Source organism: Pseudocercospora fijiensis, assembly GCF_000340215.1.
Source record: "Pseudocercospora fijiensis CIRAD86 unplaced genomic scaffold MYCFIscaffold_10, whole genome shotgun sequence".
In the NCBI taxonomy this organism is placed as follows: Eukaryota; Fungi; Ascomycota; class Dothideomycetes; order Mycosphaerellales; family Mycosphaerellaceae; genus Pseudocercospora; species Pseudocercospora fijiensis.
Genome location: NW_006921541.1, coordinates 2,513,532 through 2,540,207, shown reverse-complemented (window position 1 = coordinate 2,540,207; position 26,676 = coordinate 2,513,532). Strand labels below are relative to the sequence as shown.

Here is a 26,676-nt window from a genome sequence, read left to right as displayed (position 1 = left end):
GGCCGCTTCTACCGATACAAATCAAAAGCTTGCGCCAGATTATCTGCAGCTGCTCGAAGATCGAGAGCGACTCCTAGAAAGAACTTGAAACTCGGAGGACAAAATCACTGTATTGGAGGGTACGGTCAAGAAACTGCGCAAAGAGCTTGACAGGCAGACGGATGAGACTTCGACTAGGCGCAGCGGAGACAATTTCAAGAGCCGGCCGCGTCGACACTCTAGCTCATCACCAGATGTTGATTCCAGGTCGCCTAGCAGAAAGCGACCGGCCTGTATTCCGGGAGCAGATACGAGTTCAAGGCAGCAGAAGCGATTCCAGGTGCATTTTCAGGATTATGGTGAATATGGCTTGTGAAAGGAATGCTACGCTTGAAACTCAGCGCACCTTGCGATGACTTGAATGTCAACGTCTTTGATGTCCTGGCCATGGCCCACGGAAATGGTGTTACCGAAGTAGAAATGCCATGCAGCCCTATCACACAGCGTTGCGGAAAGTTCATGTCTCATCAAACCGCTCACTGAGCTGCAGCTGATGACTACTGTCCATGGTGTTTTCAAGAAGGCCCCACCCAGCTGAAGTTGGCGGCCCACTGGCGGACTGGAATTCGAGATTTGCAAGTATATCAGCACCTCCACGCAAGTACATGCAATATGTCAGGCAAAATAGTTCTGAGGTTGCAAGAACAACAATGGACCTCACGAAGCTATCTCGAGAGCAAATTCTGGCTTTCGGAGAGCCATGCCCGGAATTTGAAGAGGCGTTATGTGGCTATAAACGTCATGAATTTGACTGGTCAGATCCTACAAAAACACTTGCTACCCTGAGGCATCTGGTGGGGCTCATGGACCAGGCTGATCAGAACGATCCTGAAGTGCTAGAAGAGGTCGTCCAAGCACCGGCACGAGATGGTACGTCTTTTCCGATCAAGCTCCTTCGCTTGGCTTCGAACAACAGCTCGGACAGACTCGGTATAGCTCTACGAGCCCCTTCCTTCCACGCTCAATTCGATCCATAACAACTCATCTTCCCCGTCCGCTTCTCGGCCTCGATATCACACTTGAGCAAAGTCTCGCCATCCTGCTTCATCTCATAATTTCTCGCCCCTTTCGGACCACGCGAATAGTCTCCGTGAATCATCTTCATGTCAGTGAAATCCACAGGAGCCCCAAATTTCGCGAACGGGACCATGTTGCCAGGATCTTCGACGATCCAATCCGCGCTTCTCTGGCAGATAGGATACGGTGAATTGTCGTAGAACTTGGATTGTTCTTGTCCGTTGGAGTTATTCTTAATGTAAGCGGTACCAGAGGTCTTAGTATGTGCGACAACTTTCATAAAAATCTCATCGCCTTGTGAAACTTCGATGTCGAGTATCTGCGGTGCCTCCGGATACCATTCTGCCCAGGCACTGTATTTTGTCTGTCCGTCTCGAACGCGCCAGTCGATACCGGTCTGGAATAGGGCTCCGCAATCTTTGTCTTGCCCGCTGCCGTCGATGCCGACCCAAGCAGCGCCCATGTATTCTTGGCCATCCTCGGGAGCGTGAACGATTGGTGCTTTCACAGTTCCTTCGACGTAGTCGACCTGTTTGCTGTGCTTGACTGCGCCTGCCCAGTTGGGACTGTGGTGAGGATGTCTGCTGTTGTTCTCGACTAGATCTGCAGGCGCTGCAAGTGATCGACCAGCCAGAAATGTGGCAACGATGGGGAAGAGGAGCTTCATGGTTGTTGTGGATTTTGCGATTGAATGCCTTGACTGTGTCGTAGAGCTCAGTGAAATCTTGATGGTTCTCTGAAGTGGTGATTTCCTGGATCAAGGACTTGCGCAGTCTTTTATATACGGAATTTTTCCATCCTGTGAGGACTTCGATGCTGGTGGTAAGCAAAATTCGATGTCCTCAGCCATAGCTTCCCGCTGGTCTGATGAGGACCACCACTTAAAGAAAATCTGTTTTCGAGCATTTTGTCCGTGATTCGACCAAAGGTAAGATGAGCAGATCATTCCAGTATATGACTATATGAAGTCTTTTGGCCGCGGACTCCCGTATACCATACTTTGGGACTGCTTACCACTTTGGTACCGGATTCTTGGCACCGCACACGCGGAGTGCGAGAGTTTCACGCACATCCGGAATTCCTCGTAAAGAGTTTGTGACCGGATTTGTAGTATCTTGTGTGTCTATAGAGACTCATGCACCACGTATTGCACATGATAAGGGTCACATGTGTGGCTCAAAGCCCTCCTGCCAAGTGAAGCACGTCAGAGACGATCAGGCTGAGGGCCAGGTCCACCAAAACCCAACTCTAAACAAGGTTGGGATGCATCCCGGTATTTGAACTTGACTGTCCAGTTGAAAGCGGATGTGGTGAGTAGGAATTTGGCGACAACCTTGCGGTACTGCGAGGCCAGTCAGCGCGAATGGATGTTTTTCCGCCAAGTTTGTGAAAGCATAAATCAGATAAAGCCCTACGTGGTTTATTAAAACTGCCTCGTACGCCACCAATCCGATTCTTCTAGGTGTGTCCGTCTATGTAATCGTACATCACGAGCCCCAGGTCTTGCAGCTCTCCACTGCAAAGGCCTTCATGCCGTTGCGCTCCCAGAACCCAGCTTCATCAGCGATGATTTTTTCGTTTGCCTCCTCTGTCAACAGCGCTTGGTAGAATCTCTGAAAGGCAGCCTCGTCCGGAAACTCCATGAGAACAATCGTAGAGTAGTCGATATCGTCTGCGTTCCCCGCCATCAGGACCGGTTTGCCTGTATTGCTGTCGTGAATTGGGTAGAACCTCGTGTGCGATGATGGTTCGGCGCCTTTGCAGAGCCCCTCGATCATTTTCATGTGTCGTTCGTAGCGTTGCTTGAAGTATTCGTGCGTAATCCCTGCTTTGCGAGATGCGAAGACCATGAATTGGTAGACCATTTTGTCGATTGAGTATTCGGCGCTGTAGGTCGTGAAGTAATAAAAGGTTGATGTTGCTCCTCCGTCGTGTTTGGACACTCACAACTGTAGACAAGAAGTAGCAGCTTTTATGTCAGTTATGTCGTTTCCAGATCCGCGGATGAAGCACTCAGTATGAGTCTTCTGCACTACACACAGCTGGAACGGTATCTAGAATGTTCTTGCAGAGGGCAAAGTGTATCGAGAGAAGTGGTAGTCTCAGCTCGTTTTCGCATCCTCCATCGCTGCTCTGCGTCAGGCACAAATTGTTGGTCCGCGGACGAGATTCTGACGTCTTTCTCGGGCCCTCTGTAGTCATGGCGATAACATGAACAGCCCTTTACTCCGAAGCACACATCTGTGGGTCAGTATTGCGATGAAAGGTTCTAATTTTATACAGTTTTCGCTTAGTCATTCATCGCCGACGTCAACATCACCTTTGCAACAAAGGACGCTTTCACTACACCTTGACAGCTGCTTCCCTATTATACAGTGGTGTAGCACTGCATCTGTATGGCGTGTTCGGCCCCTCTCATACATTTGGACCAAGCTACGTACCGTAGACATCACCTAGGTGCCGCACACGTTCCTCGATCTCCATCGCAACAACGAGGTCAACAACGCGCAAATGGAAATGCTAGAAAAGAGCTAGGCCAGATACACAGCCCGCAAAGGACGGCGAGATGCCGTCGGTTTGGACTGCGCTCGAGCTCCATATTCGAGTCATCCCTGCGAGTTCTTTTCGTAAAGAATGAATTGGTGAATGGCAAGGGCAAAGCACATCTTGTCGAGAACGTCTAGGGCCACAGCTGATGCAGCCGCTGGCTTTCTCGTATGATACTCTCGATACAGATCTTTAATGATTGCTCACTGTACAAGATGTGCTCCCGCCAAGGCAAAATCTGGGACCGGCAGCCCGAATCCCTACCAGAAGTCAAGCCCGACCAGAACTCTCCCAATTGGAACCTGACTTCGGCGAATATGATCGCTAATGACTAACTGATTGATGGCAAGAAGAGTACGAGTCTAGACTGCGGTCTGCCTCTTGTCAAACAAAGATATTACGAGCAATGTTGACCTCGAGCGACCTCTCCAGTTTACGTTTCTTCTAGTCTTCCATCCGAAGACCTATTCATTCCACATCGATACAGCGGTAGGACCAGACACCATCCTTAAATGAGGTCGGAATTAAATTGCTATATCTACGAAAGGCGAGAAACACGAGAATAAGAGATACGAGATCAGAGATTTGAGGTGAGTGAAGATTTTGCTTTGAGTATACCTATATCGCACGCCATTCGAAAAGACATTCCCGTGGTAGACTTGCAATGCTTTTTGGCTCAGTATTGACGTATTTTCGAATCGTTCGGAGATACGGGGGAATGAGATCCCAGGAGACCATAGTAGTGATCGAAGAGGAGCTAGGCCCTATACGCGCTCGGGCTGCTCGTCGAATCAGGTCATGAATGTCAGAGTTTCCTAGACGTTGTCCAAGGAGGAATAGGGAACAGATGAACATGTCCTCGGACTTATTCAGATCTTTCGAAAGGTCATCTGATGCGTACTCGATTGGTAATGAGTCGCGAAGATATTCGACTTGGAGCATTGGTTTGATCAGAGGGGGATTGTCACCTCATTGCCTGGAGGACCAGTAACCTGCACCTTGTACTGCTTGACGTTCTGGTAGATGAAGCGCTCAATGCAGTACTCGTCCGTAGAGGGGGATGGTCACCTCATTGCCCGAAGGACTAGTAACCTGCACCTTGTACTGCTTGGCGTCCTGGTAGATGAATCGCTCAATACAGTACTCATCCGTAGAGGGGGATGGTCACCTCATTGCCCGAAGGACCAGTAACCTGCACCTTGTACTGCCTGGCGTCCTGGTAGATGAATCGCTCAATACAGTACTCGTCCGTAGAGGGGGATTGTCACCTCATTGTCAGAAGGACCAATGCCCTGCAACTTGTACTGCTTGGCGTCCAGGTAGATGAATCGCTCAATGCAATACTCCTCCGTAGAGGGGGATTGTTACCTCATTGCCTGAAGGATCAGTGACCTGCACCTTGTACTGCTTGGCGTCCTGGTGGATGAATCGCTCAATACAGTACTCATCCTCGTTCTGCGGCCATGGTGCTTGGCAATGACGCGGCATGTGTATATAGGTAGTTGTGGTTGTGTGTATAGTGTAGGTTGTGGGGGGTGATGATCTTCGTGATGAAGACCATGAGGAAGGGAAGAGCATAGTAGAGCAAGAGGTATTTATGTCTTTCGTGATGGGTGAGGGCAGTGGAACGAGGCATTGTAATGCTAGGGACGAGATGGACAAGGCATTGTTGAGAACAAAGAATAATCGCATGAAGGGTACTTTATCATCATCTCCGATCCATTGTTTCATAAAATCTATGCTTTGATGTAAGTCTTGGCATTACGGATGATCAGGCTGACAAAGCCTTGTGCTCATTTCAGCACGAGCACGGGCACGGAAAGTGAAAGGTTCGCTAGAACGGTAATAATGGCACTTTGTGCTGTATGACCGTTTGAGACAAAGCATTGTAAAAAGTCACTCACAGCATGCCTGCACCGATGCGATCAGCATAATCGCAAGACCTATCCCATCGCTCCAAACTCCAGCTAGGTAGCAGTAAGAAGCCATATTCCACCTTCTTCGTGGCGCTACCGACGCAGATCCCCCGTTTTCCAAAGCAGCACATTTTGCAAGCTCCTCCGCATGACTGCTGAAGTCTAGAACTCGGCCGATCGTCGAAACCTGGCTTTCTTCTCCTTTTCATCCTTCTTTGTCTCATCGAGGTTCTCTTTCTTCTCGTACTCTTCGAATCCAGAAACATGATCAACACTAAGAGCACCCATAACCCTTGTCACGGTTTCAGCCCTCACGTCAGCGTCACGCATGAGGTCAGCCGCATGCCTGATATCTTCTGACCCAAGTTTTGCATTCGGACGACTAGGGTACTTCGTTTTCGCCGTATTGTCGATCCAATAGAACACCTTCTGCTTTTTGTAATCTGCTCGGCTCCAGATCTTTCTCAGCGCATTCAGGAATGGCATTCCAAGGTTGCTGACCTCGTGCGGACAGTTGTATGGTATTCGATCAAGCGGCATAAGATCCTGTGTATACTTGATCTCAGTCCCGCAGCGTCTTTTGAGGAAGAGTACAACGTTGTCTCGTTCGACTTTCTCGTCATCGCTCAAGTAATTGTATTTCTTGTGGTAGTTCTTGCCTACTTCAGCACGAGAGACAATTATCTTTGGGTCATGGTCTCGAGAATCTTCTGGCTCGTTGGCTTGAGATGGTTCTTCTCTGTTCTGGTTCTTATCATTCGATGGAGAGTCGTTGCCGTCATCAGTACCTTCTTCGGGATCTCCAGCATCGTAGGCACTGGTGCTGGATGAGTGAATACTTTCAGCACTTGCCTTTTCCGGTGTGGGTGTGGATGGAATATCTTCGGCCGTGTGTGAAAGGCCAGCGGGAGTCGTTTTGACATCTTGCGGATCGGATGTGCCTAATGAGCCTTGACTGATGCCATCTTTGATAGCACGTCCCTGAGACTGGCTGGTCTTGCTCCCGGTAAGGGTCTTGGACTTCAAATTCATTCCCAAAGTGGTGCCCTCAGGATTCTTTAGCTTCCGCTTGACTTGGTCGGTCAGGCGGCGAGTCTTTGAGGCTGGCTTGGATGCATATTCAGAGCTGTGATCTGCTCCTGGAGTACTCGTCGCTTCTGCATTGTCGCTGCTCTCGATGGGAGTCATTTTGATTGTCGAATTCGTTGGTTCGTGTTCTCTCTTTTGGCGTTTGGCAGAAGGTGTCGTCTCCTCGTCATCGGAAAACCTGGTGTGCTTAGCGCCGAAAATCGTCTGCGTGATTGATAGCGTCGTCTTTCCATATTTATCGAAGATGTTACGGTTCCTCTTGGAGCCTGGCATTTTCGATTGAGTTGCGAATTCGCAATAGATGCTCGTAATTTCGGAGATGAAGGCTTGCTTGGCTTGTGCAAATTCGCAATCTCTAAATGTTGGATAGTTTCTCATGCCGGCGAGCAACCTCAAATACGAAGCATCTCCTTGGAGTTTGCTGGTTGTATTGGCTGACTGATGGTTTCAAATCTGGGGTTCATGTGTTTGAGACAGCGACAGCCAACATGAACTGAACCAGAACGTCTCACTTTTTCCAGATGGCGGCCATTCTTTGTGCGTATGTGCTTTGTCCCGCTCCATATACCGGGCGTCATGATGTCGAGGCAGACCGTGTCGTCGATCTGGAATAAATTGTCAGTCTAAAGACGAATGGATTTTCTCAAAGCAGTTTTTCATTCCATAAAACGCCTAACGCCCTTGCTAAAGTGGTATCAATCTAGTATATATTTTTGGGGGCATTTCCAGTCCGCTGCGCCGCCATCATGCTCAGTTCCAAGTTTCAAAAGCCACATGCAGCCTGTTCAAAAAATTGGACGATTCCATCACGTTCTATGCTTCATCACGCCGTCATCGTATAAGCGTTTACCCCAGTGGGGCCAGTCATGTCATCAACATCGTCTACTGACGAGGCAGATAAGTTGTGCCGTGCGTGTTCCAAGCTACACGCTGAGACCGGGCCTGGGCTCGACCAGCATCGCGGCCACCGAATCCGATCTCGATTGTATTGGTCTGTGTAAAGCCTTGAGTGTGGAAGACCGTGATACCTGCAGCTGGAAATCCCATGCCGGGCTGGGCCCCAGGCAAGAAGATGTTAGGCTGGACGTGTTGCAGCTGGTCATGGTGTCCATGTCCCTGTTGATCCTGAGACTGCTGGTCCTGTGGCATGAGCCCAGCGTTTGGTGCTGGCGGATGGTGTTCCTGCTGATCCTGGGCTGGGCGAAGATCTTCCCGCCGAAAATCGTTCTGCAATTGAGGATATTGAGCCCGACTGCGCTCATTGTCGGATTGAGCCTGAGCGCGGACCAAAGGGCGAAGATCCTCTCGTGCAAAGCGGATGTTGACTGGAGGATAGCGGGCTTGGCGGGCTTGAGCATGAAGCACAAGGGCTCTATCACCATCGTCGATCTCCATCGCCTCCTTATCTGTGGCCTCTGATCCAGTATTGATGTTCTGGTCTGGTGAGTCGCAGTCAGACTGTGACTCTGCATCGACCATTGTGGTGTCATCTTCATCCATTGTTGCAGATTCTGCTTGGGTTTGCGTATCTGTAGAGGTCTTGCGAGTTTCATCATTTTCCTCCCCGTTCTCCGGCGCATTGTTTGCAGATTGATTAGCCTGGCCCTTTTCGATACCTTGTGCTAGTCCCTGATCGAAGATGAGAAGTTTATGAGCCTTGATGATGTCTTCGCAGACAATAAATCGGGCGAACTCTGCCTCGCCGATGCGGAAGTCCATGGCCTTCTCCAAGTATTTGGACACAATATTGCGATCCCCACCAGCCTGTTTGTACAGTTCGCCAGCTTCCAAGATCATCTTGGTCTTGAGGTCAAGCACAAAGATCGGCGTCTTATCGGGCACGCCTGGCAAGACTTCTCGGGTGCGCAGATTACCGGTGATATCTATATCGATGGCATTTCGAAGCTGTTCTTGATAGATGTCGCGGGTGTCTTGCGTATTGTCGCCGACATTGTTGTATCCGGGATACACATCTCTACCAGGGGCTCCGTCGTGATGTTCAAATGAGATGACAATGCGGTGCTCGCCTTTGGGACGCAGTCCGGGTCGTGCCGGTCTAGTCGATGCATCACCTGCCTCTGCCTCCGCTTCTTCGTTTCCATTACCACCATCTTCTGGCTCATTGCCTGCGCCATCATCTGCACGATCGTCTTCCATGCCAACATCCTCATTGTCTGGCAATGGGTCAGAAGCTCCGGTTGGGATGTCAACCTCCATCTCGGTCTCCGCTGCCAGTGGCCTAAGCTCAGATGGGCTGGTCTCGTCCTTGTGTGTGCTCATGCTGCCCGTCGAAGCCGATGATGGGAGCGGCGAAGAAGAGGTCGCTTCGGGGCTGATTGGAGGCGGCATTCCCTTCAGGCGATCTTGGTTCATGATGCGTAGCACCATATTGCATTTCTCGCATTTCTGAGAGCCCTTGCAATTGCAAGGAGACGTGTCAGAGGCGTAGTTCTCTACACCATTCGCTCCCCGCTTCTTCTTCGAGTCTTGGAATCCAGTCGACTCGCGACGTCTCTTAGTTCCACGGTCGAAGTTCGAAGACATGTCTTGGTTGTAGGAAGGTAGAGCTCTATGGTGATGCAGGTGAAAGTTCTGAGACAGTATTGTCCAGTCTAATTCGTAGCCTCAAGTCGATGGTTGTCCTGGTCAGCAAGGAAGAGGAAGAGATCTTGCTGGAGGGTTTGATGTTAAAACTTCTCTGAATGAAGTCTAGGTGAGTGACTAGACGCCAGTGAATTGTTCCGAATAATGTCTGGTGAAGGTTTGCACTGTTGATGCCTGTGGATAGGAACCAGTCGTCGTCTCGGTGCTCGTCTTCTTGGTGGAGAGGAAGCAGAAGTACAGAAAGAACGTGCTGCTTCTAAAGAGTACGACAGCGAAGAGAAGTGAACCTCCTCCGATGGCAAGTTAAGGGAGGCCTGTCACTAGTGGACTAAGGCATGACTTATCTCCAGTCGCGGTACCCAGCGAGATTCACGCGGATGTGTCTCTTTGCGCCTGATAGTTGCATTTCTTGATCCAGCAAGACCAATCACACCTGTTCTATTTTCCATGATGTCTTCCAGTCATTCTGATCCTCAATAACTTCCATGACATGCTTTTATGCCCGCTGCTCAGCCCTTTCGTTCTCAATCTCCAGCTCTTCCGCGCGTCGCGCCGCCTTCAATTGTCTCCTCAGTTCGATCTGCCTCATTTCGAGCTCCATATCCTCAATGTCCAGCAATCTCTTGCGTTTGGTCGAATCTGCCTCATAGAGGGGATTCGTCTGTGCCCCGCCGAACTCCGACATGCAGACACTTGGTGTCGTCGTGGTGTTAGTCGGAGGAGGAGTAATGAACAGCGTTTGCTTTGATGTTGCATGCGAGGCATTCAGCGTGTCTGGTGAGATCGGCTCTGGTTCCGGGTCGTGCTCGGCGATAGGTGATGCTCGGGATCTTGGCTTGACTTGAATCTCATCATCATCATTATCCTCATCGCCCTCATCGTCCTCGTCGACCTCAGTATAGTCGTCGTCGGTGTCGATCTGCTTACTGGAGCTATTGTAAGATCCGTATCCGGCAAGACGGGCCCTTGCACTCTCTGCTGCACTGCGTTTGCAACCGTTGAGTTCCCGCACTTCGTCCTCGAACTTCGCTTCGAGGGTAGGATATGAGGTGGGCTTCCCAAGCCGACGTGCTGGTGGGGTGCTGGCTGCTTGTTCTTCGTAATCATCGATAGAAGCTGGAGCTGGCAGTGCAGTGTTTTGACCCTGGAGCTCGAAGCGGTGCCGTGTCTCTATGACACATTTCTCGATGACCCGGAGAAAGCTAGCGCTGCAATCTCTCGCACATTTCCCTTTCGCATCATCGCGAGCTGTTCGTGGAATACAAGCGATTGGGTCGTTTTGCCCACTTAGGTTACGAATACTATCGATGATTTGGTCTCGCTCGATCCGCGAGTTTTCTTCCTTAAGATCTTTGTAGAGAGTGAACCGGAAGTATGTGTGTTTTTGTTTGGCCTTCCGCCATATTCGGAGGGGGATGGTGATAGGGGCGGAAGTTTTTGTTGTTGGCGTCTTGCGGGGATGCGGCGTTTGCCTGGGCATGTTCGGCATTTATCTGGACTTTTTAGCAGGAGACCAATGAAAGGCAGCACACGAGTTCTGTGATGTTCAGCCATACTTACGAAGAATGTCGCTGGATTTGCAGCTTCGAGCTCTCGCGTGTTTTGTAGATGTATCGGTGCTAGATTGGAGAGCTGATGCGCAGCTCCAATCGTGGAGCGACTATACAAACGGCGATGCTATCCGGGTGGAGGCTTGCAGAGAAGAAGCAGGTTTCCGAAATGCGGCCTTCAGTTCGCTGCTGCAGCCAGTAAGGCGTGTTGCAAGAGTCGGCTTCGTGCATGAGCGTGGCTGGTTTAAGCTGCCGGCGTGAGTCAACGAAAGACATATAGGGCGCGCGCATCTGCATCCAGACATGTGGTCAGAGAAGACGATATTTGCCAGGAATGTTAGCATGCTCTTTGTTCGGTCGATGCATCCGCTTGCAGGAGATGGCACAAATGGAACATGCATGCCATTTTCACATAGAAGCCGCCCTGACCTCATCAAACCTCTAAACTCCTGGATATGTACAAGTGGCATCGTTATCGTGCCAGACTGCTCCTTTGGCACTATTTCGTTACGTTGGAAGGTGTTACAGCAAACGTCGGTCGCTCGAATCTGCGAGAGATCAGTATTTCGCAAGTACGCCAAAAGCACCAAATTTTACGTACATATCCTTGTTGTATACGGGAACCTCCTTTCCAAGCAGTTCCTTCTCCATCTTCTTCTGTCCCAATACCCTTCTCACCGCATCGCGGTCCTCCTCGGCTTGTAGTAGGGGGATAAGGTGGATTCGCGACCACATCTTTTCTCGCGCAAGTTCGCTACACACAACTATCAGCCCGCACCGCACGTCACTTGTTCAGCATGCTGCGCCTACTTCTGCTCTCTTATGCCCTGTCCCACTCTGTAAAAGCCGTATGTCATGATTCCTGCCACTGCAACCAGATACCAAGCAGGTCTGAAGCCTCGGACTGGCAGATTTCGGCGATATTGGACTGGCTCGTAGCCGCCCGTCGGCGGCATATCCTGAGGCATGGCGGCGGCTGTCCTTTGCGTTGTTGTTGTTGTCGAATACAGTCGAGATGTGCTCGCTCCAATGGCAGACGTCGCAAGCGAAGGGCAAGTGCAATCGGAAGTGCGGGACGGGACCAGCCGCGTCCGTGCTCAGTCGAGCCTTCAATTTTTCGATTTTGAAGCTTCGCGACCAGCAGAGAGCAGACCTCAGAGCAGAGAAGCAGCAGGCCGAGCAGGATATGTGGAGGAATTGAGGCTGCGACTACACATCGATAAATTCCTGTATCGACAATCACACCGCCACCATGTCGGTCGACTACCTCCTCCACGAGTCCTCCGTGGGCTATGCAGTTTTCAAGGTGAAGCTGCAATCCGACACCATCGGCGCCCGCCAGAAGGAGGTTCAAGATGCGCACACAGATCTGGCCAAATTTGGGAAGATGGTGGAGCTGGTGTCCTTTGCGCCATTCCAGGGAGCTGCGCAAGCATTGGAGAACGCCAACGAGATTTCTGAGGGCCTCATGAGCGACTACCTCAAAACCACTCTCGAAGCGAATCTGCCCAAAGCCGGCAAGAAGAACAAAGTCACTCTCGGCGTGGGAGACAAGAACTTGGCAGGAAGCATCAAGTCTGCCTTTTCTGGTCTGGAGTGCGAGACACCAGAGACAAGCGAGCTGGCTGCCGACTTGCTGCGCGGCATTCGCCTGCACTCTGAGAAGCTCGTCAAGCAACTCCAGACCGGTGATATTGGACGTGCACAGCTCGGCCTTGGTCACGCATACTCGCGTGCCAAGGTCAAGTTCTCCGTTCAGAAGAATGATAACCACATCATTCAAGCGATCGCGACCATTGACCACCTCGACAAGGCAGTGAACACATTCTCCATGCGAGTGAGAGAATGGTACGGCTGGCACTTCCCGGAGCTGATACGAATCGTCAGCGAGAACCAGAAATACGCGCGATGTGCTCTCTTCATTGGCGACAAGAAGTCCCTCACTGAGGATAGCCTGCACGATCTCGCCAAGATTCTGGATGATGACGAGAGCATTGCGAAGGCCATCATTGAGGCCGCACGAGTATCCATGGGCCAGGACATCTCAGACGCGGACATGGAGAATGTCATGACCTTCGCCAAGCGCACTGCCGACCTCGCCGCCTACCGTAAGTCGTTGGGCAATTACCTCGTTGCGAAGATGGGTGTTGTCGCACCCAACTTGGCTGCACTTATCGGAGAAACCGTTGGAGCTCGTCTCATTTCCCACGCTGGCTCGCTAACAAACTTGGCCAAGTACCCTGCTTCGACTGTACAGATCCTTGGTGCTGAGAAGGCGCTTTTCCGTGCTCTCAAGACCAAGGGCAACACTCCCAAATATGGTTTGATCTACCACTCATCATTCATTGGTAAGGCTGGAACCAAGAACAAGGGCAGAATATCACGCTTCCTTGCGAACAAGACTTCCATTGCCTCCCGGATCGACAACTTCAGTATGGCACCGACTAGGGTGTTCGGTGAAGCACTTCGAGCGCAGGTCGATGAGCGATTACGATTTTACGCCGAAGGCGTCAACCCGACCAAGAATGCCGATGCAATGGTATGTTGGGCAATTGTTATAAAATGATCATCCACTAATCACCCCTACAGAAAGCCGCAATGGATGCCACCCTTGCCAACATGGAAATCGATGACCCGACTGCCGAAGCTGCCGACGAAGAGATTGCCGCTGCTGGCGTCACATCACAAGCCACCGAGCAGAAGCAACGAAAGGAGAAGAAGAAGGACAAGAAGTCCAAGTCTAAAGACGAGGATGTTATCATGGCCGATCCGACTGAAGCAGACGACAAGCTGTCCAAGAAGGAGAAGAAGAAGCGCAAGTCTGAGGTCAAGGCTGAAGTCGACGAAGGCGACATCGAGAAGAAGCTCAAGAAGGACAAGAAGGAAAAGCGCAAGTCCTCGACATTAGCAGACGGCGACGATGAGCAAATCAAGAAGAAAAAGAAGAAGAGCAAGTCGGAGTAGAATCGATATACCCGCATTGGATGTAAGAAGCGGTGTTCAAGGCGTTTGGGGGAAATGGTGTTGCAGGAGTCTAGTGCGAGCGACGACGAAGTACTGTATAGTACTGTATGAGACGACTCTAGTGGATTCTGTTAGGCTGACAGGCAGGGTTGTACAGTTGCCAATATCATCATTCTACCTTCACCTCCCTTCGGAGTTGCGCATTGGACTGGTCTATCCTTCACTGCGGAGAATTTGACTTCTGTACTCCGCCGTGGTCATAACGAGTTTTTGCCTCGATGTCCTGCGCAATGTACTACCACCAGCAGAAGCGAGATCGAGAGGTCACTTTCCTTGCACGACTTCGGGGAGCAGCCCCATGCTCGCAAAAGCATTCAAAAGAAGACAGGAGTTATTGAGAAAGCAGCGCAGAGCGTTATCAAGGCGTCGGGTGGGATGTGAGTGACTCCACGATGACGGATGGCATATCGGCCTTGACACATGCCGTCAGCAATGATTATCTTCGTGCAGTGGTCTTGCTCTTGAAAGCCGGATGCGATCCTGAGTATGGATCACTGTTCTACGCGCGAAGCCCATCCATTGCTATGGCTCTTCTGAAAGCCGGTGTCCAAGTAAATCAGAGAAGCTAAGAACTGGATTATCACGACCATTGACAACTTTGACTGAGCAAATGAAATGCAATTGCGGAGCGACACGCTACGAGAATTGTACAAGAGCTGCAGTCACCATACTACTCAAGGGCCATAGTTTACTAATGCTGGCCTGTCGAATTTTAGACCCTTAAAAAATGCTCAAATTGAAAGAAAATATTGTTCAACCTGAGAAATATATTTATCTCAAATGCGTACTTCCTCTCCCTGGCACTATGCTTCCATCAACGAGTATCCTTCCAACTTCCCCACCACCTCCAAACTCATGGTCCCAAACAATCTCCTCGACAAGAACTTCCACCACCTCCACGCATCTTCCTATACCTCTCCAACTTCAATCTTGCCAACTTCTCACTCGCTTCAGCCAAAACAATCTCTAAATCTAACTCGCCCAAGCTGGGAGACTTTTGAAGTGATGCTCCTGTATTCGTTGGTTTGGACTGGTCAACATCTTGCATGATCTCTCCATTTCGATCGAGAACAGGTTTGAATTCTTCGTCATCTTCGTCGGGTTGAGGCGTTGATGGGTGCCAGGATGGGCATGGTCGTTCTTCCTCTTGGTCTGTTTGCTTGGCTTTTGCAGAGCGATGGGATGGGATGTTGGCTTGCTTATATGCTACTTCGTCGAACATGGGTTGGTCTTCGTCTCCATCTTCGTCGCTGTCGCCGGGCTGAGTACGTATTCGCTTTGGGCTTGGCTGATACAAGTCGTCATCGTCATCGTCCGCAATCCCTTCTCCAAAAGTGGCGTACTCATCGTGATCATCACCTTCTTCCTCTCCCGGAAAGTCGGCGTACTGTTGTTGGAAACTTTCCTTAGCGTTAGTGAAAGCTTCTCGTGGCTCTTCTCCAGACCTTCGAGTCATGCTTTTCGGTTCCGTGGGATCGATCTATGACATGGAATTGCATCTGGAGTGCGGCTGTGATGGCCTTTTAGTTCATCCAGATATCTCAGCATTGAGTCGTGACTACCTCGCAAGGCAGCACATGTCTTGGCGAATGGCTTTGATCACGTTCCCAAAGACGTTCGACGTATATAGGCAGAGTCTCTTTGCTGGGATGACTCTAGTTCAAGACAACGTGTCGAGGAGACAAAAGACAGTCCACACCTCTGTGGCGCGTCGAGTATGATACTAGTATTACCTTGTTCTTCCGTCTCGCATCAGCAAGTGCATATCCTTTGTTGGCCGAGAAGGCCAACTTGTGTCAGTGGAGTGTCGCAAGGTTGTTAAGGGGGAACGGTGAAAGAGTTTGACTGTTCTGATCGTATCCACGTTGTAGCTTTTATCATGCTCTGGATCAATCGCTAATGCCACCACTTCCTACGCTATCATTGTCATCGCCCACGACTTGGCCAACCTGAAAGACATGCTCCATAGCATCATTGAATAACTCCGGACCCATGACCTCATCCTCCCTCGCCTTGCCCTTGCGGCTCAACTTTTTGCCAGTACCCTCACTATAAGAGTCGAAAAATTCCTCGTAGGACATGATGACCTGATCTCGCACAGCGGCTACCAGAGTCTCCCGTGTTCGCGCATCATCCAAAAATTGCTCAAGCTTAGCGCGGAGAGCTGGTACGTCCTTCTCGGCGAGACCCCGCACAGTCCTGACAGCTTTCAAAGGATCAAAATCATTGTTCTTCTGTGCCTGCGCCAAGCTCGCGGAGTCTATTGGGGCAGTGATGTGGCTTGCATATCCGTTGACGAAGTCGTTGATGACAGTGCGCAGTCGTCCATCGAGCTCAGCTTTCGCATCAAGCATGTTCTCGACCACTTTTGGGAGAAGGCCGCCACCCACAGCACCGCCAACAAGCCGAACCCATGACGCCGGGTTCCAAAGGCTGCCGCGCTCCCGCAACTCGTAAAAGGTGTTCGTGACGGAAGAAAAGTCGAACTCTACTTCTGGAGGGATGAATTCGATGTCGAAGGCAACGATTTGCTGTTTCAGATGAAGCAGGTGCACGATTAAGAAAAGCTGGCCGTCTTGCGCGGTCGTTTTCGACGAGACCTGCTGGCTTGCATAGATGAGTGAAGCGATCGTGGAGTGCACGATGCGATGTGCTAGATCATCAAAGACTGTGCTGTTGACAAGTCTGTAGATGCGACGCAACAACCATACTGCTTTGCGCAGCGTAGGATACCAATGCCGGCTTGACGATGACGATGTATCATCCGCAAGTTGTCTGCTGAATATGCTTTCGCCATCGTCGATGTCTTCGGCGTCGACGACAGTCGGTGTTTTTGGTATAGGTGTTGACGGTACAGATGCGTTCCGCTTACCAGAGAGGACCGGTCCTTTCTTGTTGCCATTGGCGCCAGTGACAACTGCTTTAGCCGAGAAATCGAGGTCCTCGGCCTTTGGTTTGTATTGCTCGATGCCATCTCGTAGAACGTTAAGTGCAAGGAAGACCAGTCTTGTTTGCGCATCCTCAAGGGCAGGCTGGACTAGGGCGGCAAAATCCAGCTTTCTACCAAGTGGCCGTCCGTTCACAGATGGACTCATGAGCCCATGCTCTGCCTCATCATCTTCTTCCTCAGAATCAAGCTCCATGTACCTACCTTGTATCATGGCGCACAGATCGCAGAGCTTCTCCAGCTTCGTCTCATGGATCGTCCGAGGGCGCAAGTAGTCATACATCGGCTCCAGGAGACTTTCAAGGAAATCATACAGCGCGCCTTCACTTTCAAACCACTCGAACCAAAGGTCATACTCGTCTAAGCAAATGCCTCGCACGAAGCTCAGGCTAGATTTTGCGAATGCCAAGACCTCGGCTTGCTGAGGGTTGGCTGCAAGCTCTGCCATTTTCTTTGCGACCAGTGGCAGAATAAGTCGACCTCTAGTGGTAGAATAGGACTGGTAGAGTTCACGCAGCAGACTCAGATACTCTGGCTCTCTTCCTGCATCAACGTCATCTGGAGTTGGCACCGCTCTCTTCTGTATCTCCACACCAAGCGCTTTAAGCTCTGGAGCAGGAACGCGGAATTTTGCATAGAGCAAGGCAGAATGCGTTGTCTCTTTGAGCTGGCCAATTTGTATGCGCTTGCTGATGTCGGAGGCAATCTCTCCAAGAGACTTGGTAAAATGGTGTCTGATCAGAGTCAAGCCCCGCGTCAACAGCAAGCGGTAGCGACTTCGATATGTAGCGGACTCTTTATGCTTCGGGTGCGACTCCATGTACGCTAGACAGTTGTCGAGGTGCGACAACATCTCTGGAAAGTCTTTGCCATTGACCAAGTTCGCAGCACCAGGCGCATTTAGGCTTCTTGTCATCGGCTCGAGGTACGTGTAGTATTGTACATTCTCGTCTATGGCGTCGGCCAGCATAGTTAGCCGCCTCTGTTCCGCAACGAGAGATTCGCATTGTTGTCGGAAAGCCTCGGTCTGCGCTTCTACAGCTCGGAATGAGTCTGACAAAGTGGATAGGAGATCCAATGTACTCGATGTCGTCGAGAGTAGGTTGTCCAAGTGCGAGTCAGACAGCTCCAGCTGCTCCAGATATGTTTGATAGTCGGCATGGCTTTCGTCAAGCAGCCGATCTTCAATAGCGCCAAACTCGGCTTCAAAATCTAGTTCCCTGGGCGCCTCTGATTGGAAGTTTTGATATTGTTGGCCCAAACTGCTCTTTCTCTGTAACACAGCCTCGTTTCTGCTGAATTCGGTCACTGCAAAGTAGAAATCGCTGTAACTCTGGGCTCGTCTCGCGGGACATGCCTTGGGCGGTCCGTTCCAGGCATTTTCTTCCTCAGCAACTTCCTGAATAGGCTCTATCGCCACATCAGCTTTCACCTCCACCTGTCACCGCGATCAGAATGGTAGGAGGAGAGCCCTACGTCACAGGGATGGCTTACATCTACCGGCTGCTGGAGGAGAGACGTGCGACGCTTGTGCTGAGCGGGCCTGGAAGATGTCGTCGAGGAAGACGATGTGGAAGTGAGCGTGTGGAACCACGCATCGTCCATTGTCGCCGGCCAGAGCGAAGGCCGTGGGAATGTTGGGACGGCATTCAGAAGGCCAGCTAGCAGAGGAAGTTCGAGACGCCAGTAGAGCCGCCGATGGGACACGCCAAGTCTCTGCCTGAGGCTTCACCAGCAGCAGAGTTTCGCCTAGGAGATGTCTATCTCGACAACACATCTTCAATACGGTGGCACTCACTTGCCGACTGCGCATAGCTGCATCGCACTGTCTAGTGGCGTGCGCGTCATTCACGCCTCAGCCTGGATCATATTTCGGCCCAGGAGTCTGCTTCGAGAACTCGCTCCTCGTTCCACCGCGCGGCGCAGGGCCCCCCCAACGCTCCACCCAAATCGCACATGTCTTCTCCAGACGCACGGCGGTAGAAGTGGGTAAGCGGAGAGGAGATGTGACTCGATCTGTCGATGTGGCTCCTACCTTTGACAACACAGTACAACCAACTTGCGTGCGCGCCGGTCTACCACTGTCGATGCTCCGGCAAGAGATCTCTCAGCCGACGACACGGGCCACACTATACCGAAAGCTCGGTCGGACTCGGCCTCGAGCACGTCCTCTTGGACTCCGATGGCAAGCGTCCTCTCTAGGACCCAGTTGAAAGCAAAGGTGCGCGTTTGAGATCCAGAGACACGCCCCGCAGTGTCTCGTCACGCCTAGAGCCGTCTATCACACGCTCTGGCCATGCGACCGCGGCAAGTGCGTATGACAAGTCACACTCGGCAATGTCCAGTCCTTGGCGATCCCGATACGCTACGGCCTCAAGCTTGGGCCACTGGCGAGCGCTCTCCTGCTGATCAGTGACAACCTCAGATCGTCAGCTTTGCATGTGGTTGTTTATCCACTTGGACCCTGGCTGACGCCAAAATCCACACAACGGCCGCTACTCGCTATCGGTGCCCACCGCATTCGGAATTGGCGGCCTGGCGTCAGTTAATCTGCTGGAACCTCTGCACTTGCGTCCAAGCTCACATGCCTCGCGTGAGGCGCGATCCTATGAAAAATCATGAATACTCTTGTGTGGAAGTACCTGTACGCACAGACTAGGAGCATGCGCATGACCGTTGACACTAGATCCAGGCCAGTCCTTTGTTGTGGTATACTAACAGCCGCTCAAGCACTCTTCACTGTAGCCGGTCCCAGTTCTGAAGAGCCATGCAGAAGTACAACGCCAACGTGTCGAATTAATGCATCGTGGCTCCTTTCGAAGATCTGTGAGACGCAAACCTGGAGCATACCATTGAATGACTCGTGAGCTGGCATAGCATTTAAGAGCACCACGCATCGCCTGTGTTCCCTCGACACCATCACAGCTTCACAGACACTCTACTGATAACCAATCGTTCGTTTCAACTCCTACCTGTTGTACTTCTCGCACCAATCTGAGCAGCACCTTTCCGTCTTGGCTCGCAGAAAATCTTTCGGGAATAGCGTTTTTGCTTGCAGCACTTGAACTGGGTGGATACTTGTGAATCATGTCAAAATCATCGTATGGCGCCCAGAGAGGCTCCGGACCATATTTCATTCACATCGAGAATGTAGGTCGTACCCAAGCACTGCACAGTTCTGTTGCTGACAAGACCATAGCTGCCAAAGCGATATACATGGCAGGACTTAAAGGATCTAATTCGTCGCCACGCTGCGCATGGCATCTGGACGGAGATGGCGGTCTATCCGAACGGACAGACTGGTGGCAAGGGCTACGCCCGCGTGCAAAGACAAGATGAAGCCATTCGATTGTACAGTGAGTGGTAACCACTGAATGATCCAGGTTGAGAACTGATTGGAACAGAATACCTTACCGAGAACCTCGTCGAGAATCGATGCCTTACAGTCCACCTGTGGGACATCAGCGATGACCCAGCTCAATTCGTTCGATGCAATTGCGCAAGCAACTCTCAATCACATCCTTCCGGCGCACGAATCTTCCAAATGGCAGCTCAGCCAGGCTGGCAAAGATTCACTCCCACTTCCCCTCTGGGCGCACCCAACCCATCATATCCGGTATCTCCGGGACCCGGCTACTTTTCACCGACCATGGCTCCACCAGTATCAGCACCCGTGCCACCCCCAGCGATGCCGCAACCTACATTCGAGCAACTCGCGGCATGGATGGCCACAATGTCACTCGACTACAGAAATCAAGCGCACGTCGCGCAAGCCAGACAAGTCTACCAGACCCGCCAAGCACAGATACAGGCATCCCAATATCCGACCTACACAACAGGCACAACCGGCCTACCCACAAACACAACTCGCGGCCTAGTCCGAACCCAAGCCCGAGGCATCTTCGTCAGCGGCATCGACTTCAAAGCCAGACAAAAAGACATCGAAAGACATTTCCGCCAAGCAGGCGAAATTGTCAAACTCGAATTACAAAAAGATGCGTCGACGGGAAAGTCAAAAGGCAATGCCACAATTCTCTACACAAATGCCGAAGCCGCTCAAGAAGCGATCGAGATCTTTGATCGTCAAAAGTTCATGTCTATGCAACTCCGCGTCAGACCTGACAAGGAAACGACAGTCGTCGCCCCACCTCCGCAGGCGAGTGCGGGTGCGCAGCGGAGAACGAATATGGAGCCGACGATTGTGAATGGGAGTCAGGTGTGTACAGTACAGTCTGGTACCCAAACTATTGCGTAATGGGGTTGAGCTGAGAATTTTTTTTGCTTTAGACACGTGAGGCTCCACGAAAAGACAGTGCCGTCGCTTTTGCTTCTTGAACTCGGCAAGCCGAAGATCTCGCACCGAGAGAGCAACCGTAGCCGGCATGGCACTAGTTTGCGGTCGCCACGAATTCGGAACTCTAGGAAGGGCAATGGTCCGGCATGATGGCTTAGAATGGCAGTGAAGCGGATCCATGATGTATACTGGAGTTGAAAGCAAATTTGTGAGAACAGAAACATGTTTGCGGGGCCTATGGCATCGGCATCGGGTTGTATTTCTTGGCGCTATCGGCGTCAACGGGCGGAGATGGAATTGTGGAGATGTGGGACCGGAGAACTCATCAAATGGACACTTTGATCGTCAAATCGCACATCTTGCAACTTCGCACTCTTCACGAACATGACGGTGATTCATGTCATCTCTTCATGCTGCCTGCCGAATTTCCCCAAGTTCAGCAGACATTCGCTATCAGAGGAGAAGGATCGATTGTGATGCTGACTCGTGCACAGAAACCGGATCTCAAAGCTAGAAGAGCATGTCGTGTAACCTGCGGTCGTCGTGTGCGCACTCAGGCCATAGCTTGAATGCGTGCAGTGCGTCCCCGCTTTGTTCAAATGAGGGAGGAGGTTGACGAGATCCATATTTCTGGTTTTTGTGGAGTCGCGTTCGTCTGTTGAGAAGGAGACGGAGCTTTGCTATCTTGGATCCGAACATGACCGAATGGCCCTAACCTGTCCTGCGCTTTGCTGTGTGAAGCAGTTGCTGCTCTTCGGATGTACAGTAGTTACGCGTGCTCGTCCTCGCACGTGTCTGGTTGTATCTTGCTCGTGTGCTAACCTGGTCCTGATCCGAGCTGGTGGGATGGTGGGAAACGGTGAGACTTGGCGGAATACCTACTTTAAGCTGCGTAGTGTTTGGAGGTGATGTGGTCTGGAAGCGCCCCGATTATGCATGATGCAAATGCAAGTCAGCGAACAGCGCTGCTTCATCAGACTCGCGGAGTGCCATGGCAAATGCTGGGTGCGGAGGCGAGAACATGGCAATCGTGCGGTCGCGGCTGTTCTTGAGTTGTGTTCAACGGTCAGTAAGCTGTGCATCCACACCTAGTCGTCATGCACTTTCTCTAGTCAGGATTTGGGTGTTCAATTTGTTCGCTTTCTGCATGCGTTATGCATGCTGCTTGTGCAGTTTGCCGCCCATGGCGCCTTCTGTCCTTCTCCCCTGTTATCTTCAGCCAGCTCGCTTGGCATGATTTAATGGCGCTCCGGTTCATGTGCTCATGCATATGCTGTGCAACGCTACACACCAAACGATGGACAGTCGGGACAGACGTACCAACTGCGTAGCTGCCTAAAGCTGCGGTCTCCAGTGGGTAAGATTTCACACGGACATTTTTGGCCTTGCAACCCATTCGCAGCATCATGGCTATTTCAGGCCACAGCAAACGGCTGCTCACTTCCAGCTCGCTGCTCGAGCACACGATCTGGCTGACATGAGACCGCAGTCGAAGATCCGTGGAAGTTCGTGCTTCAGCCTGGTCCTACCTGGAAAATCTGCCACTCTTATCTTCACGTTTCAGCATTTCTGCCTGACTCGTGAGCTACCAACCGAAATGCTGGTGTTTCCGTGAGTTTGGAAGCGATGCGAAGCGACGAAAAGAGAGTGCATCGCATCGCAAGGCTCCGATGGCTCAGTGGCTTCTTTGCGCTTTGTGGCATTTCGCCACTGCATCGACTCGTACTCATATTTATTGATAAGTTGATCAAGTCACATTGTTCGCGCTTGCGAGCTGCAATGCAGGACCTGGAGATCCAGAGCTGTTTAATCTGCAGTGTCACCACGGCTCGTGATTGATTTTCTTCAGAATCTTGTGCATGGCTGCCCCAATCATCAAGGCAGAGAGTAGAGAGCCGGTGCTGCAGAATGTGTTCAGACTAAGTACAATATCCAGAATCAACCGAGGGTAGTAGTCGAAAGGAGATCGTTATTGTTGTACAGTACTATATCCGGCAAAGAAGTTATGTTCTGATTTCGTGCAAGTGCCTGCCTTTGGCAGACGGTCCGCGAATGCGTCGCTAGAAGTTGCACAGCGTCTCTTGCGCAAGTCGAAGGCATGCTCCGATGAGGTCTGCAACTGCTTCAATAGTTGCGCTTTATGCGCGGACCGAAGACTCCGCGAAGGAGGCGTAGCTCGGCAGCATCTTGCGGAGACTCGGCAAATTGCATGATCAAGGCCCACTTCGACGATGCCAAGATGGATACACGTGCCGTCGCAATATACACCCAGCCTCCTGGAAATGACCTCGGGTTGGGGGCTGCAGATGTTGGAAGAGCGATAGAGAATTCTGCTCTGCAGCCATACAGAGTAGCTCCTAGCTCCTTCTTACGCTTCTCGGAATCCCCAGTCCTGACATTCGAAGTTGGCATAGCAGCAGAATTCATTGCTTAGCCCTTTGCTGTGCTCAGGCTCGAACGTGGTTGTTTTCGCGCCAATTTTGGCGTACAGTCGAAGAATCGTGGATCCCATCCGCTCACCAGTGCACGATATGAAACGGAGACCGCCAGCACTGCCGTTTGACCATCGCCGTGCAAGGAAACGTACCGTAAGAGCCGTCTTTGTCTGGCACTCGTCGGACAAGAATGGCGGATCGGCAATGATGCGGTCGAACTTGCCCTTCAGCTCTGCCGGTAGGCGAAGTGGCTGCTTGAAGTCGTAATATGCAAAATCGTTACCGACCACCTCAAACCGCCGATCGAATTCCAGGAGGCATAGCTGCGGCCTGACGAGCGTTTCGTCCTCTGCCAGGATGTTCCGCAGCGCCACATATACGCTAGGTGCAGACACAACAGCAATAGCAGACTCATCCGTAACTTCCTTCAACAGTTGCTGGGCCAGAAGACGTGCAGTGTCGTCGGTGTACCAGAATTGGCTAGCATTCCAGTCCTCGCCAAAGAGGTCCATGCTGAGCTTGCCGGTGCCCTTTGCGAACTCATCCTCGGCTTTCGTTTTGAGGTCTTCGAACTGCTTTGCTTTGGCATCACGCTCTGCATGAAATTCGGCGAGTGCTGCTAGGGTGTCCGCGGGAAGTTGACTATACGTGTGAGCGATGTCTGAAATTGCATGACGCCAGTGTCCAGGGTGCGTACAGGATCTCATCGTCGTCGTCCATGGTTGATTGCCTGCAACCTGACAGTCTCTTGCTCAGAATTATGCATCAGCAGTATTGGCTGATTGGGCTAGACTGTCTTTGCTGGTGAATGTGAGGTGATGTGCACAACGTCAAAGGCAAATATTATTGAAAGAAACATGGAAATGTGGCGAGGCAGGCGCCGAGCTGACTAAGGGGTCAAATTAACCTCCGAGGGGCTCCACATGTCGACTGACTTCCAACCTTAAACGTAAACGTCGCAGCAGGCACCTGATCCTCAGTCCTCAGCCACGACCACCTACATCTCCACCACGCTCACTACCCAACTTCCTCACGCTGCAAATCTCGGAAATACTTGCAAACGTGCCGCAGGATTTCTCTACACTGGTATCGAACAGCACAGTATTGGCGACAGCAATGAGTGGCTATCAGCGGGTACGTAATAGGCGCCCTTGCAATTGCCTCCCTACCACTATGGCACCACTATCCATACCGCGAATAGACCCGCTAACGAACAACTATGCAGGTCGCCGCCATAGACGACGATGATCATGTAGAGCACTCGCCGCCAGCAGTACCCAACTCCCCACCGCCCTCATTCCGTAGCCGTGCGTCATCGCGCCGACCATCTCGGGAAGATCAACCACAGCGCGCCGAAGCAGACCACGACCTGGACGATGCCTTTGCCGCACCCTCTGACGACGACAGCGACGACGAAGATGCCCGCGACAGGCGGCGCTTAATACACAATACTGAGGCAAACTCGGCCGTGGAAAGCCCCACCCTACCAAGACCAGGCGGGCCAGCGCGGCAGGTGACACAATTCCCCACCGTCGCACCGGGCTCCTCAAGCGGGAGAGTAATCGGTGCAGGGCAGACCGACGGTGTCTTCTCCAATATCAGCGCAAAGCCTCGACCAGGCGACGATGTAGAGGAAAAGCCACCGACCTACGAGCAGGCCGCGGCAGATGCGACACCGCCATATTGGGAGACGACAGTCCTCTCACCCTACCACATCACCGGAAACCCGGACGACGTGTTCGTCGACGGGCTTCTTGTTGGTTCATTGTTCTCTTTCGTCTGGAATGCCTTAATCTCCCTCTCCTTCCAACTAATAGGCTTCCTACTCACATACCTCCTCCACACCACACACGCAGCGAAACACGGCTCGAGATTCGGTCTCGGAATTACTCTGGTACAATATGGCTTTCAAATGCGCTACGCAGCAACAATAGATCGCTCTGGTCCTTCAGAACCCGGCATGCCAAATGGTGGCGCAGACGGCATGCCAGACGACCCAAATGCCCACGACTTCGACCCGAACGCTGTGACAGGCGGAGATCCAACTGGAGGAGCCGTGAGCGGTGGTCTCACTACCAGCGACTGGCTGTCATACATACTCATGATCTTGGGATGGTTTATCTTGATCAGAGCAGCGTCAGACTTCATGAAGGCGAGGAGACAGGAGGCGCTTGTGAGATCGAGTCCAGATCGAGGACTGGGCACTGCTGTTGTGGCGGAAGGCGAGAGGCCCGAGACGAGCGTCTAAGCAAGAGCATGTATGCGAGCATGCACCTTTTCTTTGGTTACGAACGACATGAGCATGGGTGTGGGACGCGAAGGGATGAGAATAGCCAGGCGTTCGATCGGGACTCTTTTTCGCATATGCGGCATCAAGACAAAATTCTCCTTCTATGACTTCCAATTCTACCACTATTACGATAGCGAAGCGTCATCTCTTATTTTAGAAATTCAACACCTGCTGCAACTGCAGCTGCAACGCTTATCTCCCAGCTGCTCATACGCCGCGTCTCCGTCGCAGCCTGTAAAGTCTTCTCGCACCAGATCGGTCCTTGAAAGATCGACTGCGATGATTGAAACAAGCATAAGCTTTCGGCGATTTCACGTGTCAGTCTCATGGACTCAATCAGAAGCAGCTGTGTCGTATGCCAGTCTCGCATCGCAGCGAGTTGCTGGTACTCAAATTCAAACGTCATGGTTGTTGGTATGTTCTCCATGGGCATCTGTTCGTACCTGCTAGATTTCTGGCGGTACGGATACGAGAATTCCTCTTGTGCGGGAGTTGTGTTTGTGATGTCTGTCAGGCTACATGCCTTAGGCGCCGATTCGATGGCGACGTTGCTCGGCTGTGCTGTGATGACAGCCTTATCTCCTGGATTCTTCGCAGTCACCGGCGCCTTGATTGGTATTGCGGCACTTCTTGGTTTTGAAGACGGTTTGAAACGCTCTGCAATAGCGGAACGTGGCTTGGAGCTGCAGGTGAGGCCTTTGACGGCCGGTGCGCAGACCTTGCTATGCTTCCTCCATGATGCTTCCTGGCACGCATATCCATAGTATAGTGATGTTCTGCAACGCCCACATTGCTTGAGTGGTCCGAAGATGTCTGCTTCTGTGATTCCGCATCCTTCACAGCTATTTGCGTGTGCTGTCCGTGTATTGATGCTACTATTCGATTTCTCTTCAGCACCGACGACTGTCGCGTCGTGTCTATTCA

The 26,676-nt window shown here is 51.6% G+C and overlaps 12 protein-coding genes across 12 annotated transcripts; 4 read left to right on the top strand and 8 right to left on the bottom strand.

The window, feature by feature from the left end:
* Window positions 1-1,000: 1,000 nt before the first annotated feature.
* MYCFIDRAFT_33202 (uncharacterized protein) lies at window positions 1,001-1,723 on the bottom strand (the record flags this gene model as incomplete). The annotated part of the gene is made up of 1 exon (XM_007933020.1): window positions 1,001-1,723. The coding sequence occupies one exon, from the start codon at window positions 1,721-1,723 to the stop codon at window positions 1,001-1,003; it is 723 nt and encodes a 240-aa protein (XP_007931211.1).
* A 704-nt stretch (window positions 1,724-2,427) lies between these two features.
* On the bottom strand, window positions 2,428-3,097 carry MYCFIDRAFT_212616 (uncharacterized protein). The gene has a single exon (XM_007933546.1). The coding sequence runs from the start codon at window positions 2,919-2,921 to the stop codon at window positions 2,544-2,546; it is 378 nt and encodes a 125-aa protein (XP_007931737.1). The 5' UTR covers window positions 2,922-3,097; the 3' UTR covers window positions 2,428-2,543.
* A 2,584-nt stretch (window positions 3,098-5,681) lies between these two features.
* MYCFIDRAFT_79256 (uncharacterized protein) lies at window positions 5,682-9,152 on the bottom strand (the record flags this gene model as incomplete). Its single annotated transcript, XM_007933545.1, has 3 exons — window positions 5,682-7,042; window positions 7,121-7,213; window positions 7,499-9,152. 3 exons carry the CDS (start codon window positions 9,150-9,152, stop codon window positions 5,682-5,684), a joined length of 3,108 nt encoding a protein of 1,035 aa, XP_007931736.1.
* Window positions 9,153-9,185: 33 nt separating this feature from the next.
* MYCFIDRAFT_179465 (uncharacterized protein) lies at window positions 9,186-9,682 on the top strand (the record flags this gene model as incomplete). Its single annotated transcript, XM_007933544.1, has 7 exons — window positions 9,186-9,208; window positions 9,232-9,294; window positions 9,341-9,363; window positions 9,397-9,493; window positions 9,521-9,535; window positions 9,563-9,647; window positions 9,674-9,682. 7 exons carry the CDS (start codon window positions 9,186-9,188, stop codon window positions 9,680-9,682), a joined length of 315 nt encoding a protein of 104 aa, XP_007931735.1.
* A 26-nt stretch (window positions 9,683-9,708) lies between these two features.
* MYCFIDRAFT_209248 (uncharacterized protein) lies at window positions 9,709-11,768 on the bottom strand (the record flags this gene model as incomplete). The annotated part of the gene is made up of 7 exons (XM_007933543.1): window positions 11,573-11,768; window positions 11,364-11,516; window positions 11,083-11,310; window positions 10,883-11,053; window positions 10,745-10,844; window positions 10,580-10,710; window positions 9,709-10,533 (listed from the first exon to the last, which is right to left on the bottom strand). The coding sequence occupies exons 3-7, from the start codon at window positions 11,230-11,232 to the stop codon at window positions 9,709-9,711; spliced, it is 1,377 nt and encodes a 458-aa protein (XP_007931734.1). The 5' UTR covers window positions 11,233-11,310; window positions 11,364-11,516; window positions 11,573-11,768.
* Window positions 11,146-11,768, bottom strand: MYCFIDRAFT_50654 (uncharacterized protein). The gene is made up of 3 exons (XM_007933112.1): window positions 11,573-11,768; window positions 11,364-11,516; window positions 11,146-11,310 (listed from the first exon to the last, which is right to left on the bottom strand). Exons 1-3 carry the CDS (start codon window positions 11,728-11,730, stop codon window positions 11,262-11,264), a joined length of 360 nt encoding a protein of 119 aa, XP_007931303.1. The 5' UTR covers window positions 11,731-11,768; the 3' UTR covers window positions 11,146-11,261.
* A 246-nt stretch (window positions 11,769-12,014) lies between these two features.
* MYCFIDRAFT_157970 (uncharacterized protein) lies at window positions 12,015-13,726 on the top strand (the record flags this gene model as incomplete). Its single annotated transcript, XM_007933542.1, has 3 exons — window positions 12,015-13,301; window positions 13,352-13,516; window positions 13,622-13,726. The coding sequence occupies 3 exons, from the start codon at window positions 12,015-12,017 to the stop codon at window positions 13,724-13,726; spliced, it is 1,557 nt and encodes a 518-aa protein (XP_007931733.1).
* A 913-nt stretch (window positions 13,727-14,639) lies between these two features.
* On the bottom strand, window positions 14,640-15,242 carry MYCFIDRAFT_79250 (uncharacterized protein; the record flags this gene model as incomplete). Its single annotated transcript, XM_007933541.1, has 1 exon — window positions 14,640-15,242. The coding sequence occupies one exon, from the start codon at window positions 15,240-15,242 to the stop codon at window positions 14,640-14,642; it is 603 nt and encodes a 200-aa protein (XP_007931732.1).
* A 433-nt stretch (window positions 15,243-15,675) lies between these two features.
* On the bottom strand, window positions 15,676-18,338 carry MYCFIDRAFT_191302 (uncharacterized protein; the record flags this gene model as incomplete). Its single annotated transcript, XM_007933540.1, has 2 exons — window positions 15,676-18,090; window positions 18,228-18,338. The coding sequence occupies 2 exons, from the start codon at window positions 18,336-18,338 to the stop codon at window positions 15,676-15,678; spliced, it is 2,526 nt and encodes an 841-aa protein (XP_007931731.1).
* Window positions 18,339-19,820: 1,482 nt separating this feature from the next.
* On the top strand, window positions 19,821-21,596 carry MYCFIDRAFT_79248 (uncharacterized protein; the record flags this gene model as incomplete). Its single annotated transcript, XM_007933539.1, has 4 exons — window positions 19,821-19,883; window positions 19,933-20,089; window positions 20,180-20,949; window positions 21,522-21,596. The coding sequence occupies 4 exons, from the start codon at window positions 19,821-19,823 to the stop codon at window positions 21,594-21,596; spliced, it is 1,065 nt and encodes a 354-aa protein (XP_007931730.1).
* Window positions 21,597-23,395: 1,799 nt separating this feature from the next.
* Window positions 23,396-24,182, bottom strand: MYCFIDRAFT_33401 (uncharacterized protein; the record flags this gene model as incomplete). Its single annotated transcript, XM_007933033.1, has 2 exons — window positions 23,396-24,104; window positions 24,160-24,182. 2 exons carry the CDS (start codon window positions 24,180-24,182, stop codon window positions 23,396-23,398), a joined length of 732 nt encoding a protein of 243 aa, XP_007931224.1.
* A 284-nt stretch (window positions 24,183-24,466) lies between these two features.
* MYCFIDRAFT_157967 (uncharacterized protein) lies at window positions 24,467-25,943 on the top strand. The gene is made up of 2 exons (XM_007933538.1): window positions 24,467-24,596; window positions 24,688-25,943. The coding sequence occupies exons 1-2, from the start codon at window positions 24,579-24,581 to the stop codon at window positions 25,708-25,710; spliced, it is 1,041 nt and encodes a 346-aa protein (XP_007931729.1). The 5' UTR covers window positions 24,467-24,578; the 3' UTR covers window positions 25,711-25,943.
* The last annotated feature ends 733 nt before the right edge of the window (window positions 25,944-26,676 follow it).